General features: G+C 43.7%; 2 protein-coding genes across 4 annotated transcripts in view; one reads left to right on the top strand and one right to left on the bottom strand.

Annotated features, from left to right (window-relative positions):
• Positions 1–10,970: 10,970 nt before the first annotated feature.
• On the bottom strand, positions 10,971–13,497 carry FJX1 (four-jointed box kinase 1). Its single transcript, XM_060159402.1, has one exon. The coding sequence runs from the start codon at positions 13,233–13,235 to the stop codon at positions 11,922–11,924; it is 1,314 nt and encodes a 437-aa protein (XP_060015385.1). The 5' UTR covers positions 13,236–13,497; the 3' UTR covers positions 10,971–11,921.
• Positions 12,693–16,766, top strand: part of PAMR1 (peptidase domain containing associated with muscle regeneration 1) — a 164,561-nt gene continuing 160,487 nt past the window's right edge. Inside the window, exons 1-3 of one of the 3 annotated variants that reach the window (XM_060159399.1) lie at positions 12,693–12,981; positions 13,902–14,027; positions 14,661–14,766. The gene's annotated coding sequence lies outside the window, so the exon portion shown is untranslated. Of the gene's footprint in view, positions 12,982–13,619; positions 13,695–13,901; positions 14,028–14,660; positions 14,767–16,766 lie in introns of those variants that run through there. The other 2 variants (XM_060159400.1, XM_060159398.1) reach the window with 2 other exon arrangements.

Below are 16,766 nucleotides of genomic sequence, written 5' to 3' on the forward strand. Positions count from 1 at the left end.
AATACTTGTTCAGCAAAAAGGAGTTATTAATATTATTGACAGAAGTAATTTCAGAGAGGGCAGACAGCAGAAGCAAGAAGAACTACAATCCTGAAGCCTGTGGAACGAAAACCACATTCACAGAAAGATAGACAAGATGAAAAGGCAGAGGGCTATGTACCAGATGAAGGAACAAGATAAAACCCCAGAAAAACAACTAAATGAAGGGGAGATAGACAACCTTCCAGAAAAATGATTCAGAATAATGATAGTGAAGATGATCCAGGACCTCAGAGAAAGAATGGCGGCAAAGATTGGGAAAATGCAAGAAATGTTTAAAAAACACATAGAAGAATTGAAGAACAAACAAACAGAGATGAACAATACAATAACTGAAATGAAAAATACACTAGAAGGAATCGATAGCAGAATAACTGAGGCAGAAGAATGGACAAGTGACCTGGAAGACAGAATGGTGGAATTCACTGCTGTGGAACAGAATAAAGAAAAAAGAATGAAAAGAAATGAAGACAGCCTAAGAGACCTCTGGGACAACATTAAACACAACAACATTCGCATTATAGGGGTCCCAGAAGGAGAAGAGAGACAGAAAGGACCCGAGAAAATATTTGAAGAGATTATAGTGGAAAACTTCCCTAACATGGGAAAGGAAATAAGCCACCCAAGTCCAGGAAGGGCAGAGAGTCCCAGGCAGGATAAACCCGAGGAGAAACACTCTGGGACACATAGTAATCAAATCGGCCAAAATTAAAGACAAAGAAAAATTATTAAAAGCAGCAAGGGAAAAATGACAAATAACATACAAGGGAACTCCCATAAGGTTAACAGCTGATTTCTCAGCAGAAACTCTACAAGCCATAAGGGAGTGGCATGATATACTTAAAGTGATGAAAGGGAAGAACCTACAACCAAGATTACTCTACCCAGCAAGGATCTCATTCAGATTCAATGGAGAAATCAAAAGCTTTACAGACAAGCAAAAGCTAAGAGAATTCAGCACCACCAAACCAGCTCTACAACAAATGCTAAAGGAACTTCTCTAAGTGGGAAACACAAAAGAAGAAAAGGACCTACAAAAACAAACCCAAAACAATTAAGAAAATGGTAATAGGAACATATATATCGATAATTACCTTAAACGTGAATGGATTAAATGCTCCAACCAAAAGACACAGGCTTGTTGAATGGATATAAAAACAAGACCCATATATATGCTGCTGTGAAAGACCCACTTCAGACCTACAGACACATTCAGACTGAAAGTGAGGGGATGGAAAAAATATTCCATGCAAATGGAAATCAAAAGAAAGCTGGAGTAGCAATACTCATATCAGAAAAAATAGACTTTAAAATAAAGAATGTTACAAGAGACAAGAAAAGACACTACATAATGATCAAGGGATCAATCCAAGAAGAAGACATAAGAATTATAAATATATATGCACCCAACATAGGAGCACCTCAATACATAAGGCAACTGCTAACAGCTATAAAAGAGGAAATCGACAGTAACACAATAATAGTGGGGGACTTTAACAACACCTCACTTACACCAATGGACAGATCATCCAAAATGAAAATAAATAAGGAAACAGAAGCTTTAAATGACACAATAGACCAGATAGATTTAATTGATATTTATAGGACATTCCATCCTAAAACAGCAGATTACACTTTCTTCTCAACTGTTCATGGAAAGTTCTCCAGGATAGATCACATCTTGGGTCACAAATCAAGCCTCAGTAAATTTGAGAATATTGAAATCATGTCAAGCATCTTTTCTGACCACAACGCTATGAGATTAGAAATGAATAGGGAAAAAAACGTAAAAAACACAAACACATGGAGGTTAAACAATACATTACTAAATAACCAGAAGATCACTGAAGAAATCAAAGAGGAAATCAAAAAATACCTAGACACAAATGACAATGAAAACACGACAATCCAAAACCTATGGGATGCAGCAAAAGCAATTCTAAGAGTTTATAGCTATACAAGCCTACCTCAAGAAACAAGAAAAATCTCAAATAAACAATCTAACATTACACCTAAAGGAACTAGAGAAAGAAGAGCAAACAAAACCCAGAGTCAGCAGAAGGAAAGAAATCATAAAGATCAGAGCAGAAATAAAGGAAATAGAAACAAAGAAAACAGTAGCAAAGATCAATAAAACTAAAAGCTGGTTCTTTGAGAAGATAAACAAAATTGATAAACCATTAGCAAGACTCATCAAGGAAAAGAGGGAGAGGACTCAAATCAATAAAATTAGAAATGAAAAAGGAGAAGTTACGACAGACACTGCAGAAATACAAAGCATCCTAAGAGACTACTACAAGCAACTCTATGCCAGTAAAATGGACAACTTGGAAGAAATGGACAAATTTTTTGAAAGGTATAAGCTTCCAAGACTGAACCACGAAGAAATAGAAAATATGAACAGACCAATCACAAGTAATGAAATTGAAACTGTGATTAAAAATCTTCCAACAAACAAAAGTCCAGGACCAGATGGCTTCACAGGTGAATTCTATCAAACATTTAGAGCAGAGTTAACAACCATCCTTCTCAAACTCTTCCAAAAAATTGCAGAGGAAGGAACACTCCCAAACTCATTCTATGAGGCCACCATCACCCTGATACGAAAACCAGACAAAGATACTACAAAAAAAGAAAATTACAGATGAATAACACTGATGAATATAGATGCAAATATCCACAACAAAATACTAGGAAACAGAATCCAACAACATATTAGAAGGGTCATACACCATGATCAAGTGGGATTTATCCGAGGGATGCAAGGATTCTTCAATATACACAAATCAATCAATGTGATACACCGTATTAACAAATTGAAGAATAAAAACCATATGATCATCTCAATAGATGCAGAAAAAGCTTTTGACAAAGTTCAACACCGATTTATGATAAAAACCCTCCAGAAAGTGGGCATAGAGGGAACGTACCTCAACGTAATAAAGACTATATACGACAAACCCACGGCAATCATTCTCAATGGTGAAAAACTGAAAGAAAGCATTTCCTTTAAGATTAGGAACAAGATAAGGTTGTCCGCTATCACCACTATTATTCGACATAGTTTTGGAAGTGCTAGCCATGGCAATCAGAGAAGAAAAAGAAATAAAAGGAGTCCAAATCGGAAAAAAGGAAGTAAAACTGTCACTGTTTGCAGATGACATGATACTATACATAGAGAATCCTAAATATGCTACCAGAAAACTACTAGAGCTAATCACTGAATTTGGTAAAGTTGCAGGATACAAAATTAATGCACAGAAATCTCTTGCATTCCTATACACTAATGATGAAAAATCTGAAAGAGAAAGTAAGGAAACACTCCCATTTACCATTGCAACAAAAAGAATAAAATACCTAGGAATATACCTATCTAGGGAGACAAAAGACCTGTATGCAGAAAACCATAAGACACTGATGAAAGAAATGAAAGATGATACCAACAGATGGAGAGACATACCATGTTCTTGGATTGGAAGAATCAATATTGTGAAAATGACTATACTACCCAAAGCAATCTACAGATTCAATACAATCCCTATCAAATTACCAATGGCATTTTTTATGGAAGTAGAACAAAAATTCTTAAAATTTGTATGGAGACCCAATGACCCTGAATAGCCAAAGCAGTCTTGAGGGGATAAAAAACGGAGCTGGAGGAATCAGACTCCCTGACTTCAGACTATACTATAAAGCTACAGTAATCAAGACAATATGGTACTGGCACAAAAACAGAAACATAGATCAATGGAACAAGGTAGAAAGCCCAGAAACAAACCCATGCACCTACGGTCAACTAATGTATGACAAAGGAGGCAAGGATATACAATGGAGAAAAGACAGTCTCTTCATTAAGTGGTGCTGGGAAAACTGGATGTAAAAGAATGAAATTAGAACAGTCTCTAACACCATACACAAAAATAAACTCAAAATGGATTAGAGACCTAAATGTAAGACTGGACACTATAAAACTCTTAGAGGAAATCATAGGAAGAACACTCTTTGACATAAATCACAGCAAGATCTTTTTTGATCCACCTCCTAGAGTAATGGAAATAAAAACAAAAATAAACAAATGAGACCTAATGAAACTTCAAAGCTTTTGCACAGCAAAGGAAACCTTAAAGAAGATGAAAAGACACCCCTCAGAATGGGAGAAAATATTTGCAAACGAATCAATGGATGAAGGATTAATCTCCAAAATATATAAACAGCTCATGCAGCTCAATATCCAAAAAAGAAACAACCCAATCCAAAAATAGGCAGAAGACCTAAATAGACATGTCTCCAAAGAAGACATACAGATGGCCAAGAAGCACATGAAAAGCTGCTCAACATCACTAATTATTAGAGAAATGCAAATCAAAACTACAATGAGGTATCACCTCACACCAGTTAGAATGGGCATCATCAGAAAATCTACAAACAACAAATGCTGGAGAGGGTGTGGAGTAAAGGGAACCCTCTTGCACTGTTGGTGGGAATGTAAATTGATAGAGCCACTATGGAGAACAGTATGGAGGTTCCTTAAAAAACTAAAAATAGAATTACCATATGATCCAGCAATCCCACTACTGGGCATATACCCAGAGAAAACCATAATTCAAAAAGACACAGGCACCCCAATGTTCGTTGCAGCACTATTTACAATAACCAGGTCATGGAAGCAACCTAAATGCCCACCGACAGACGAATGGATAAAGAAGAAGTGGTACATATATACAACGGAATATTACTCAGCCATATAAAGGAACAAAATTGGGTCATTTTTTGAGACATGGATAGATCTAGAGACTGTCATATAGAGTGAAGTAAGTCAGAAAGAGAAAAACAAATATTGTATATTAATGTATATATGTGGAACCTAGAAAAATGGTACAGATGAACTGGTTTGCAGGGCAGAAATTGAGGCACAGATGTAGAGAACAAACGTATGGACACCAAGTGGGGAAAGCGGCAGGGTGGTGGTGGTGGTGGTGTGATGAATTGAGCGATTTGGATTGACATGTATACACTGATATGTATAAAATTGATGACTAATAAGAACATGCTGTATAATATTTAAATTTAAAAAAGCAAGTAATTTCCCCATGACATGAATTTCTATAGCATATGATATGAATTTCTACCTTTGCATGAACACAATCTCAGGATGACTAATATTTAAATGCATGTCATATTGCAAAAAGATGGCATCACTGTTGCAGAAAAGCTTAAACCACCATCATGGCACTCCCTCAACCTTCCAAGACAAACTATACAGATCAAGCCTCCCCGCAGTCTTGTCAGCAGGACATCTTCAGAAATACCATGAGAATCCCTCTTTTTGTAGTTTCCTTTTCTTCGAGACTTCCCCAAAATTCAAAGATAAACACAAGGGCAACTTGTAAGACTTCTTTGACTTCCCCACCTTCAGACCAGTTTACAAGGTCTGCTGTGTGGCCCCATAGCACTTTCCTCTTTTATACCATTGATCACATTTTGTTTCTGCTAGATTATTTTCCATCTTCCCCACTAAACTCTAAGCTCCTTGAAGGCAGGTACCTTACCTATCTTGCTTGCCTTTGACTCCACATGACCTAGCATATGACCTGAAACTTTTTAAGGAGACATCGAAAAAGTTACTGAGTCTTCAGGTAGAGAAAAGAGACTGGAAGTTAGGGATGAAATTCATTTGCATGGTTGCTGTACATAATAACATGGCACTTTTCTAGAGTTGAAAGGGATTCTAGAGAACATCTAGTCTTCCCATTGTTTTTCCAGATGAGGAAAATGAGGAGTTCATCAATTGGTATGAAAACCCAGGGCTATTAAATGGTGGAAATCAGACCCAAACCCAGTTTTACCAGTTCCCAAATGATACTGCTTACATTCTATCATGTAGCCTCCAGGACGAGGATCACGGTTGTGTAAGTGAAAGAAGACAGACAAAAAAGAACAAATATTGTATGATTCCATTTATATGAAATATTGAGACTAGGCAAGTTCATAGAGATAGAAAGTAGATTAGAAGTTACCAGAGGCTGGGGCAAAGGAGGAATGGGGATATATGGCTTAATGGGGTTATATGGCTTAATGATGACAGAGCTTGTTTGGACTGATGAAAAAATTTTGGAAATAGATAGTGGTATGGTTGCATCACATTCATATCACTGAACTGTACACTTAACGGTTAAAATGGCACATTTTGTGATGTGTATATTTTATCACAACTAAAAAGAAAAAAAAAAAAGATCATGGCTATGGTCGTTCCCTACTCTCCTTGCTTCTTCAGGCCATTTGTAAGATGGGGACAAAGACTTTAACAAGCATTTAAAAAATTACTAAGAGGAAGGTGTAAACAGGCAGAGACAAATGCATGATGTAGGGCCATCAAATTAAAAGTGACACTTCTCTATTATTAACTCACAATTTCTCAGCAAAGTAAAATCTGTGGGCTGATACTGGAAAAAGGCCAGTTCCATAAGCTATTTAGTTTTTTCTGGATAGGGTGTAATATAACTGTTAAAGCCATAAAAGATACCATATGGCATCAAAGAAAGGGAAAAAAAAGAGCTCTTTTTTTGTTGTTGTTATTCAATGAACAATCAGTTCTCTATTCTCCTAAGAAAAATTAAGGTACCGTTAAGGGAAAAAATTCAGAAGTGTCAAGAAGACATATTCAGAATGGAAAGAAAGTTGAATAGATAAATAAAATGAGGATTCCTTTAGCTATATTTGATGGAGTCCTGCAGAGAAAAAAATTCCAGCTAGGCAGCATTGAGACATAGTTTATTAATGCAGTTTCTACCACAGCAGGACACAGAAAGAGAAGTTGGTAAAACAGTCACATTAAAAAATTATGACTCCTACATCTGATCTTTATGAACACACAGAGAAGAAACTGTCCCCTTGAGTCGTCCTTGGGCCACGTTGAGGCAGAGACGCAAAGAATTTTTTTTTTCCTTCCAAAGCCACGCAACAACACTATTTGCTCCCACGTGGCAAGAACAGACCGAAAGTTATGTCCCACCCACATTTAGGGGATCTCGAAGGTGTTTATAAAATGACCCTAGGTGAGATTTTGAGCAGTTCTTCTAATTACGTTTTGAAATATACATCCGTCTTTTGTTTTTAAAGAGTGTAGAAAATTGAAATCTGCTTGTATTCTCTTTGGGGAAAAAATTATAGTAGGTGGTGAACTGGTTATAAATGGAATTTCCCTAGAATCTTAGAGCTGGAAAGGAGCTTACCAATCACCTAATCCAGTATTTTGCATAGTGTAGACTATGCCGCACTGATGAGTTATTAAATCAGTTTAGAGGGTCACGACTAGCATTGGGAAGTAGAGGAAGAGGAGGAATAGAATAAAATATTGAATATAAAAGTGTGTTGTACAGACACTTTTGTGGAACTTGTTTCAGTTGAGTGTGTGTGCGTGTGTGTGTGCGCGCCCGTGCGTGCATGGGCACACGCGCGCGCATGCTGGGTCACAATGTAAAGTGTGTGCCTTACTGTGAGTTCTGGTGACAAAAATAGTAAACTTACCAGTCTAATCAAACACCCCCTGTTCCAGGTAAGACACCTGGAGCCAGAGAGGGAAATGACTTTCCCAAGTCACATGACTCAGAGGTAGCCTGAATCTCTCGACTCGCAATATCCTTTCCACTTGACTCTAATGATTAAAGTATGCTTGGAGGTGGGTGTCAACTCTTGCCCTGGGATTTCCATCCACCTTGGAAGCTGACATTCTATTTCTTTCTGGAGCAATTCCCGTGATTCTGGGTCAACCGGAGTCCCCACTCTTTCTTTAATACTCCTGCCAACCTTACACCGCAGGGATCAGTGGCTCTGTGGGAGGGGTCAGATGTGTGGAGGGACAAATGATCAGTGCCCAGGCTTGGATGATTCATGGCAGCTGGGTAGCTCAGAAGGTGCACAGTTCCACAGCTTACTGCTCCCTGGAGCTGATGAGCCATATGAGAAACAGAATCACAGCCTCCCTGTGAAAAAGAGGGGGCTGCATGTGACGACTCACACAGAGGGCAATCTCAGAAAGGAGACAACCAGCTGACAACTGTGGGCTTTAGGTAATTCCTGCCAGACTCATGCACTCTGGCTGGTTTTCCTGAGCCAAAATAGAAGCATGTAGAAGGTGTTCTATGATTGCAGAGACACAGCAGGAATATGAAAGAGGAGCCTGCCTGGGACCCAAAATGCCTCTGGTTTTGACTTAAGAGAAGAAAATGATCTATTCCACGAATAAACAAACACTCTGTATTGCATTTACCCTGTGCCAGGCACTGTTCTGAGAATGCTACAAATAGTTACTCATTTAATCCACATAACCAACCTCTAGGCCTTAAGAGGACTCTCCTAGCTGCGGTGGTAGGCGGAAGGTGGAGAAGTGTTGAGAGGTGTTAAAATAATTTGTTTTTCTCCCTGATTCGAAGACAGGAGGGCAAGTACTCTTAATAGAGTTTAGAACTATGTCATTGACAAAGTGAATTAATCAACAGTCAAATCCAGGGAATAAAGGTCAACTGCCTACTTTCTCATGGCAGAAGGAAATTGGAGGAGGATTGTTCTTCTTGCAAAGATTCATCACTTTTTGATGCTTTCCAGAAGTGATGATGGATTTGCAATGATCCATCTACTTAAAAAAAAAATCACCCTCGTATATTTGTAGTATAGCTGCCTGTGGTACAGGGGGTCTGCTTGGGTCCTGAAACCACCCACTCGAGCCCACATAGAGATCAAGCCTCTGCCCCTGGCCATATGATCCAGTGCTTTGCATAGGATCATATGCTAGAATAGGGTTCTCAACCACTTAAAAATTCGTTTATTACTAATTTCAAAAACTGGACCTCATCTTGGACATTTTTAGATTTGGCTTTGATGATGAAAATTAGTAGAAATTTACTGAAGTGTAAGAAAGGCAGGAGTATTTTTGTTTTTTGTTTTTTTTTTAAGAGCAATAGGAAGTGAGGGTTTTTTTTAAAGTACCTATGTGTGTCCTTATGTTTTATATGTTAACATTTAAATCCCACAATACTCTGATTGAATGTCCATTTCATAAATGAGGGAACTAAGTTAAATGACTTGCTGAAAGTAAACAGGTGAGGGACAGAATTCAGAATATAGTCAGCCTGCAGAACCTCTTACTCTTTTACACCATGCTGCAGCCTGAAAGTTCTTTTTCTTTTTCTTCATCTGAAAAATGATTTGGTCCTAGCAGCATTCACTGACCATGGCAAAATATTAATTGATCTTTCCATGTCACAGACTACCGATTATCCACAAGGAATGGCAACAGGTAAAACCTCTTCTCTGTAATTAAGTCTTGGTTCCCTTAACAACTCCACCATGTAATTAAACTTATTTCTCCAACAGGCAGATACGGTTCACTAAAGAATCTGAGAAGAGCCATTTAAATTATTCTTCGTTTCTTGCTCTGGGTTAACCGTGCTCAAGTCTGGGCTTGAAACTGAAGTTTAGGAGGAATGTGGAGAATGCAGCTGGCCCAGAATTTACCAGTGCAGAAGTTATATGGGAGTCAGGGTATATTTCCTGTGCATCTGTGAAACTTCTAACTTAGCTCTGCCCATGGTTTTCCTCCATGAACACGTCGGGTAAGCATGCAGATTGCTGAATATTTATCCTTTTCTTGGAGCAGCCTCTGCTGATTTGGGCAGAAAATCTCATATAGTTATCAATCATCAGAAATGGAAAATGTTTCTTTCTGAAAGAGGTAACTATCAGAGGTTTCACATTAACAATGTCTTGAAAAAGATGTATTTGCCATTATCACTACCCTATATCACGAAAATATTTGGCTTCCACTACAAACTTTATGGACCCTTTTTTGAGCTGGCTTAGCAGAGGCACTGAAACATAAGGATGGCATTAAATCGTTAAATTACATGCTGTGTTGTAATGCACAGTGAGAAGGGAAACCCACAGAGATTTAATACCATCACGAGTCTATAAAACCCTAGGTTTACAAATGCAAGTCAAATAAAAATCTATTAAAGTAGCCAAAAGTTGCTTTGAGTTAAAGGTCATTAAATAAAAAGAAGATAACAGGCAAGATCATTTGGACCCACATATCAAATAAAATGCCAAGATAAAACACCAATGGGTCATTAAAAAAAAAAAAGACACAAACTGACTGCCTCTCCTCTCCCCTATGGGTCAAAAATAAGCTTAAGAAAATACAAAGACATTTCCTGTTTGAAGTCACCAAGAAGGGTCCAAATGCCAAATACAAAGTACTACACACATTCCTGGTTTCACAATGGCTGCTCTGAGGGGACCATGCAATTAGTACTTGGGGGGGTGGGGAACAGTACAATCTCTTAAGAGAGCTGGATGAGTCCAGATGTTGGAGATTATGATCTCCTGGATGCAATGGAATTTATGCTGGGAGATTAAAGAGAAGAATTAATGTATGACTTTCTCTACCTGTATGCAGTTTGTGCTCAGCTTATTATCTGTACGCATTGTGATGCGTGGTACTTACAATGCTGAAAATCAGGTGCAACACGTGACCACAGCGGTTAAGTTTAAAGGGGGAGGCTTTTATCATATTTCAGTCTATACATCTGGTTCTATCATATTTGCCAAATGATTAATATAGGACTAAATCACAGTGAAATCCTTTTATATCACAGTTTTATTGGCCAGGAAATAGAATACTTTCCGTCCATGTCTCTCTCCACCATGCCGCATGTTCTATGCTGAACTCTGAAATTTCCAGCACCAGGGTTCATTTGAGTGAGCAGGACAGGGAATCTGCTCTTGTCTTTGTTCAATTCTATAAGTTCCATGGTCACAGCTGGGATATACATGCGTCCTTTGTTTTAAAAGCACATCCACAAGGGAGAAACCTTAGAGCTTATTCTAAAACCAGGCAGGGCATCAGATACCTCAAACAGTTAAAACCACAGGAATTAAATTTTAAATTTTAAACTCCCTTTTATTGAAATATAAGTTTGTTTAGTATATTTACACCACACTTTATGCACATATATACACATAGAAGGCAAATTTTGTCAAAATAAAAAAAGTTTTTCTTAATAAAAAATTAAAATAAAAACAAAGTAAAGTGCATGAAACTTTTTTTTTTTTTCCCTTCTGGTGAACATCATCATTGACAAAATTATGAACGGTTGGGAAGGGGGAGGAAGAAGAAATTCATTATTTTAATCAATGCATACAGCCGGTCCTGCATTTGTAGCCTTCAGGCTGAAATGACAAGCTGTAAGGAACAAGTCAGACAGCGTCTGCAGGACTCCCTCCATTCTGCAGGTCCTGCTCCCTTTGTCCTATCGGGAGCGGTTCCCTAGCTCTTAACAGTGATCTCACCATCACCAAGCCGGAACAAAGGGAGAACACAGGAAGGGGGCTCCACCAGCCAATGTCATAGCCCTGCTCCGGGGCCACCAGCGCTGCGTTTGGTAGGAAACTGCAGAATTAGCTCAATGGCTCAAATAGAAGTTTTCCTTTTTCGGAAGGGGAATGAGGGGGCCAAGAAATAGGATGTATCTCCCACAGAGACGGCCACCCGGGGGCCAAACTCCGGCAGCAGCCAGTTTCTTTGGATGCCAACTCCGTGCTGGCATAGGGAAGAATCCTTTTATAGGCTGGGTGGAGGAAATGTTACACTTCTCGCCTCGGTGAGTTCGTCCTCCCAGAACTTTGAAAGGACACAGCTTGGGACTGAGAGAAAGGGGCAGGTGGGTAAAGCTGAAGTTTTTAGCCGCCTTCGCGCTCGGGTCTCCGGCTGGGCGTTGGCTGGCTGGTCCCAGGCGGTGGCTGAGGCGACGGCCCTTCCCCCATCATCCATTCCCCAGCCAGGGGTCTCTCTCTCTCTCTCTCTCCTCCTCCTCCTCCGGGGGATGCTAAGCCCCCGGTCGGCGGCCGTACTTAGCCTTACAGTGCAAAATGTGCTTGGCGAGGAAGTCGAGGCGGCGCTGCAGCAGCTGAGCGTGGGGGTCGGCGAGGGCGGCCAGCTCCGGGAAGCGAGGCTCGTGGTGCTGGTAGAGGCGCAGCAGCCGGGCGGCCGCGTCCTGGCCGCGGTGCAGCTCCAGGACACGCCGCGCAGTCCGCTCTCGGAACACGCACACTGACTGCAGCAGTGGCTCGTTATACTTGTCCCACATGCTCGCCACCCGGTAGCCGTGCACCAAGCCCGCCTCGTTGTCCAGAAAGACCAGCGCCCCACCCGGGCCGCGGTGCAGGTTGCTCGTGGCGCGCTGCATGACCCGCGGGTCCCACTGCAGGCTGAAGAGATTGCTGACAAGCCGGTCAAAGTTGGCCGTCAGGTAGTCGAAGAGGATCAAGTCGGTCCATTGCACCAGGTCTACCAGCTCCGCCCGGCTGCGGTTGGCCAGCTCGCCCCCCGTGGCGCGCAGGGGCCGGAGATGGCCATCTTCAGAGCGCCAGGGCGCGGGCACCACCACGTCCGTGAGGTTGGGCAGCCAGCGAGTCAGGCTCACCACGCTGCCCTCGGTCCAGTGAGCGGCACGAAGCTCCTCCTGCACCTGAGCCCACTGCGCGCCCCGAGCCTCCACCCGGGCCAGTGCCAGAGGCGGCACGTGGTGCTGGAGGCCCAGCAAGCGCGCCAGGTAGTAGGATAGGGCCTCGCCCTGTATCTGCTCGGGGTTGATGCCATAGCGCACGCAGGCGCGGGTGCCGTCGGCGAAGCGGGCCAGTCGGTTGGAGCTGCGCCCGCAGCCCCCGCGCTCCAGAGCCACCACCCGGGCGCCGCGCGCCGCCTCCAGCCAAGACGCCGCCTGGGCCTCCGAGAAGCCCCGGGGCACCTGCTCCTCCAGGCCGCGGCTCCAGAAGACGCCCCCGTGCACCGCGGCGCGTTCCTCAGGCCAGGGCCGTCCGGTTGGCACGTGTCGCCTGCGCTCACCCGGGGGCTGCCCAGGCGGGCCATCTGCGCCCGCCGCCAAGGTGAGCAGCGCTCGGAAAGTTTTCAGGGAGCCGCCGCGGGCGTCCCGCGCCAGGGGCGGGGGCAGAGGGAAGCGAGGCGCGGGCTCCCGGCCGCCGCTCCGGGCCGGGCGCCGCGGGAGTCGGTCTTCCGGCGGCCGGGAGGCGGGCAGCTCGGTCCGCGGCGGCAGGAGCCCGCCCCACAGCGCCAGCAGCGAGCCCAGCGCCAGCAGCCAGAGCCCCGCGGTGGCGGAGGCGCCCCGCATCCTCCTGCCCATGCTCCCCCGGCCGCGCCGGTGCCGCCGCCGCTTCAAGCCGAGCCCAAGAGCCCGGGTCCCGGCGGCGACGCGGGCTCGGCAGCTCGTTGGCTCCGGGGCTCCGGGCGCCTCAGCTCCATCGCTGCCGCGGGGCGGTGCGAGGCTCTGCCCGGCACTGAGAACTCGCCTCGCTACCGCTTCCCAGCTGCTTTTGTATTTCGCTGTGAGACCCTCCGGCGGGCGCAATTCACAGGCGCCCGGACCACGTGGGAGCGATGGAGGATTCCCCCTCCCCCTCCTCCTCCGCCGCTCCCCGCCCCCTTCCCCTCCTCTTCCCTTTAAAGCGGCGATGGCTCCTTCCAAGCGGGAGAAGCGGTCCCACACTCATTCGGGGACTTAGGGGCAGGGAGCCGGAAGCCAGGCAGGCGGCGCCCGCGCGGGGGCGTCGGAGCTGGCGGCAGAGAGCTGGATTCGCGCTGGGTGGGTGAGACGCGCCGCTCGCTCTGTTGGGGGTTGGAGTGGTCGTGGAGTCCCTTTGCCTGGGCGGCTCCTGGCCTCCAGCAAAGTTCAGACTAACCCCCAGCACACTCCCGGCGCTGCCCGGGGTGGATTGGGGCAGGTCCCTTTGCCTTCTCCGTTTCCGACGGTGGGTGTGATTCACCCTGCCTTATGTAAACCCCTGGGGAGCTCTCCGAGCCACTGAGGAGGTGACTCCAGCCGGGTTAGAAGAACCATCTGTAGCAAACAACTTTGAACCGACACCTTTCCCGAGCACCCTCACCACACTGGTCACCGAGGGCTGTGCGCTTTGAGGTTGGTCGCTCCGCCTTTCCCGAGGAACTCACCGGGAATTCAGCCTCACTGTGCAAGAACCCCTAGGCAGGTTCCATTCAACAAACTCCCCTCGGTTCTGGTCACAGAGCATTAAAATCCACAGATGAGGTCCCGTGCTCACGGAGCTCACATTCTAGGGAGATGTTCACGTTGCCAGGAGAGCCTTACAACTCAGGATCCGACTTGTGCGGAGGAGGGGGCCTTAGAGACCATTTCTCTACGAAACGATACTATTTTGCCCATGAGGAAACTGAGGCACAGAGATGGGATGGGGCTTGCTCCAGATCCCAGAAGTAGCAAGTGGAGAAACTAAAATTCAAACTGGGGTCTCTGGGCAGCATGCCGCTCGATTTTCCCTCTATCAAGAAAGTTCACTATTTTTATCAAGTTGCCAGCATTCTCGTTTTTTAAAAACTCACTGTCACTTTATGCCCCAAATGTGATTTTCAATTCAATGAATGAAAAACGAAAAACCAAAAAACAAACCCATATTGTATTTGACATACTGGTTTAATGGTTTAAGGGAAGAAGTGGTTGGGGGGAGGGGTGGAGGAGCAAAAAAAGAAAAAAAGAAAAAAGGAAAAGTAAACAGCAAACCACATTGTCTTCCAGCCACTTTCGGGTTCAATCCACCAGGAAGGCTCTTGGGTAAGAATCGGCTCTCCCTCTTACCTCTCGGCGTGAGACCCTGTCCCAGATCTAAACCAAGATTTCCCAGGTGAGACACAAGACAAGGGGTTGTGGGGTGGAATCCACCTCAGAAAGCAGGAGTTTGAAATTTGTTTCCTTTCATGTGTTTCTTCTGTCTTTATGCCATCTCCCCATCAGATGCAACTGGGGGTTTTCAACTGCCTCAGCTCATTACCTGGCACTGATTATATTTTTTCTCCAAAGAATGAACAAACCCTAAGGTTTTCTCCAAAGAATAAGAAACCCTAAGGTTTGTGACTAAGCAGAGGCATCCAGAGACCACATCTGGGGACTTGCAGAGCTGACCCCGTGTACCCTCAAGTGTTTCCATATTGACTGAAGTGTGGGGTCTTTGTTGAATCTCTTCTGCACCCCATGGTGGCTGCCTCATGCCTTTGTATAGATCTTATCTGATGATGAAATTACTATTACTATACTACCTTAATTCATTAAAAGGTACCGTCTTCCTGCTCTGTGCAAGCTCCTTACCCCCATCTTTTCCTAGAAGGCAGGGACTATATCTTAACAACTTTCTATTTGTCTTACCACCTAATATAGGATATTGCACTAAAAAGGTGCTCAATAAATTGAATTTAATTTTTGGTCTTTTGGTTTAACTTCTGAGAATTTTTTTTTTTTTTTGAATGCATTGCTTTCAGCTTGGGTAAACCGTAAGCAAGATCTCCACCTTGTGGGCATTAAGTAGAATATCATCTAACTAGAAAGAAGTATACATTTTCAGCAGGTCGGTTAATTGTTTAAGTTAAGTCTGAGACTATTACTTGGCTACCATGGCCCATGCCATGTCCTGGGGGATATGGGGAAATCCAGAGTAGTTGGTGTCTCTGTCTTTGTAGCTGTTAAAAAGACTATAAGTAACTATAAGGTATGGTTCACTGTAAACTTTGTGAGGAGTCCGTCTTGTCTGTTGTTTTATGGCTGCCTGGCACAATGCCTGGTACTTAGTGGGTGTTCAGGAACAATTTGCTCAATAAACCATTGGAATGTTAATAAGATAAAGCTCTGCAAGTAGCATGTATCAAGGTATTTTTTTTAAAACTGCTTACCACTAAAAGATATAAAATAAGTGCTTTCATACAGAAAAGGAAAAAAAATTGGTGACGGATCCACATAATGTAAGAGAAGGAAGCACATGATTTTCAATCTGGGAGGGATGACTTCAACTCAGATACCCCAAATCCCAGAATCTTCCAATCACATTACCAGCATTGACAAAGAAACTAAAGCCTTAAAGCAGTCAGCTAGGATCTTATACCTCGGAAGATGGACTGACTCTATTGTAGCTCTTAGCCTGTAGCCACAGGACTGAATGCACTGGGTACCAGAACAGGATGCACTAATAGAAACTTGAACAAATGCATTGAAATGCAGAATTACAGAAAACCGCAGAAATAAAAGAGAAGCAAAAAACAAACCCAAGGTAGAATGCAGTTTAATAAGAGATATTTTTAGGCAGTGTTTAAAAACACTCCTCTGTTTACCCGTTAGATGAAGACACTCCCATTCTTCTTTACTTCCTGGCCTGAGGACACCCCCCACCTACTGCCATCCCCCTGGGGCTCCTTGGGAGGGCACAGGGCACAGTTCTTCACAATGTGTGACCTCAGGCCGGCCCCTCTGGCAGTTGCTTGGGGATGAGGGGAGGTGCTGTGCCTCTTTCCCTACATAGGAACCTGTTTTTACCTGGAGAACTTTCTCCACAGTCCTCAGAACTTCTCCCTGAGCCTCAGCTTCCAATTGCTTCACACTCATCCACAGTCCTGTTTGAAGGATGATGTGCTTCCTAGAACAGTGCCTCCTGGGGAAGAGAGAGGAGGTGGATTTGAGGAGTTGAGGGTTGGGTGCAGGACAGCAGGCTGGGAGTTGGGAGATTTTCTAACTCTGGTATTTCCTCCTGCTGGCTGTTTTCCTTTCTGGCTAGTTATTTCCCTTCTATGAGTTCCAGTTTCCACATCTGAGAAACAAGGATAATACATCCTACCTCCGTCACAGGATCGTTGTGAAGTT

This window comes from Lagenorhynchus albirostris, chromosome 9 (genome assembly GCF_949774975.1).
Source record: "Lagenorhynchus albirostris chromosome 9, mLagAlb1.1, whole genome shotgun sequence".
Taxonomy (NCBI): Eukaryota; Metazoa; Chordata; class Mammalia; order Artiodactyla; family Delphinidae; genus Lagenorhynchus; species Lagenorhynchus albirostris.

Coding starts and splice junctions, on each gene's coding strand:
- FJX1 (XM_060159402.1), bottom strand. CDS start 13,235: ATGGGCAGGAGGATGCGGGGCGCCTCCGCCACCGCGGGGCTCTGGCTG.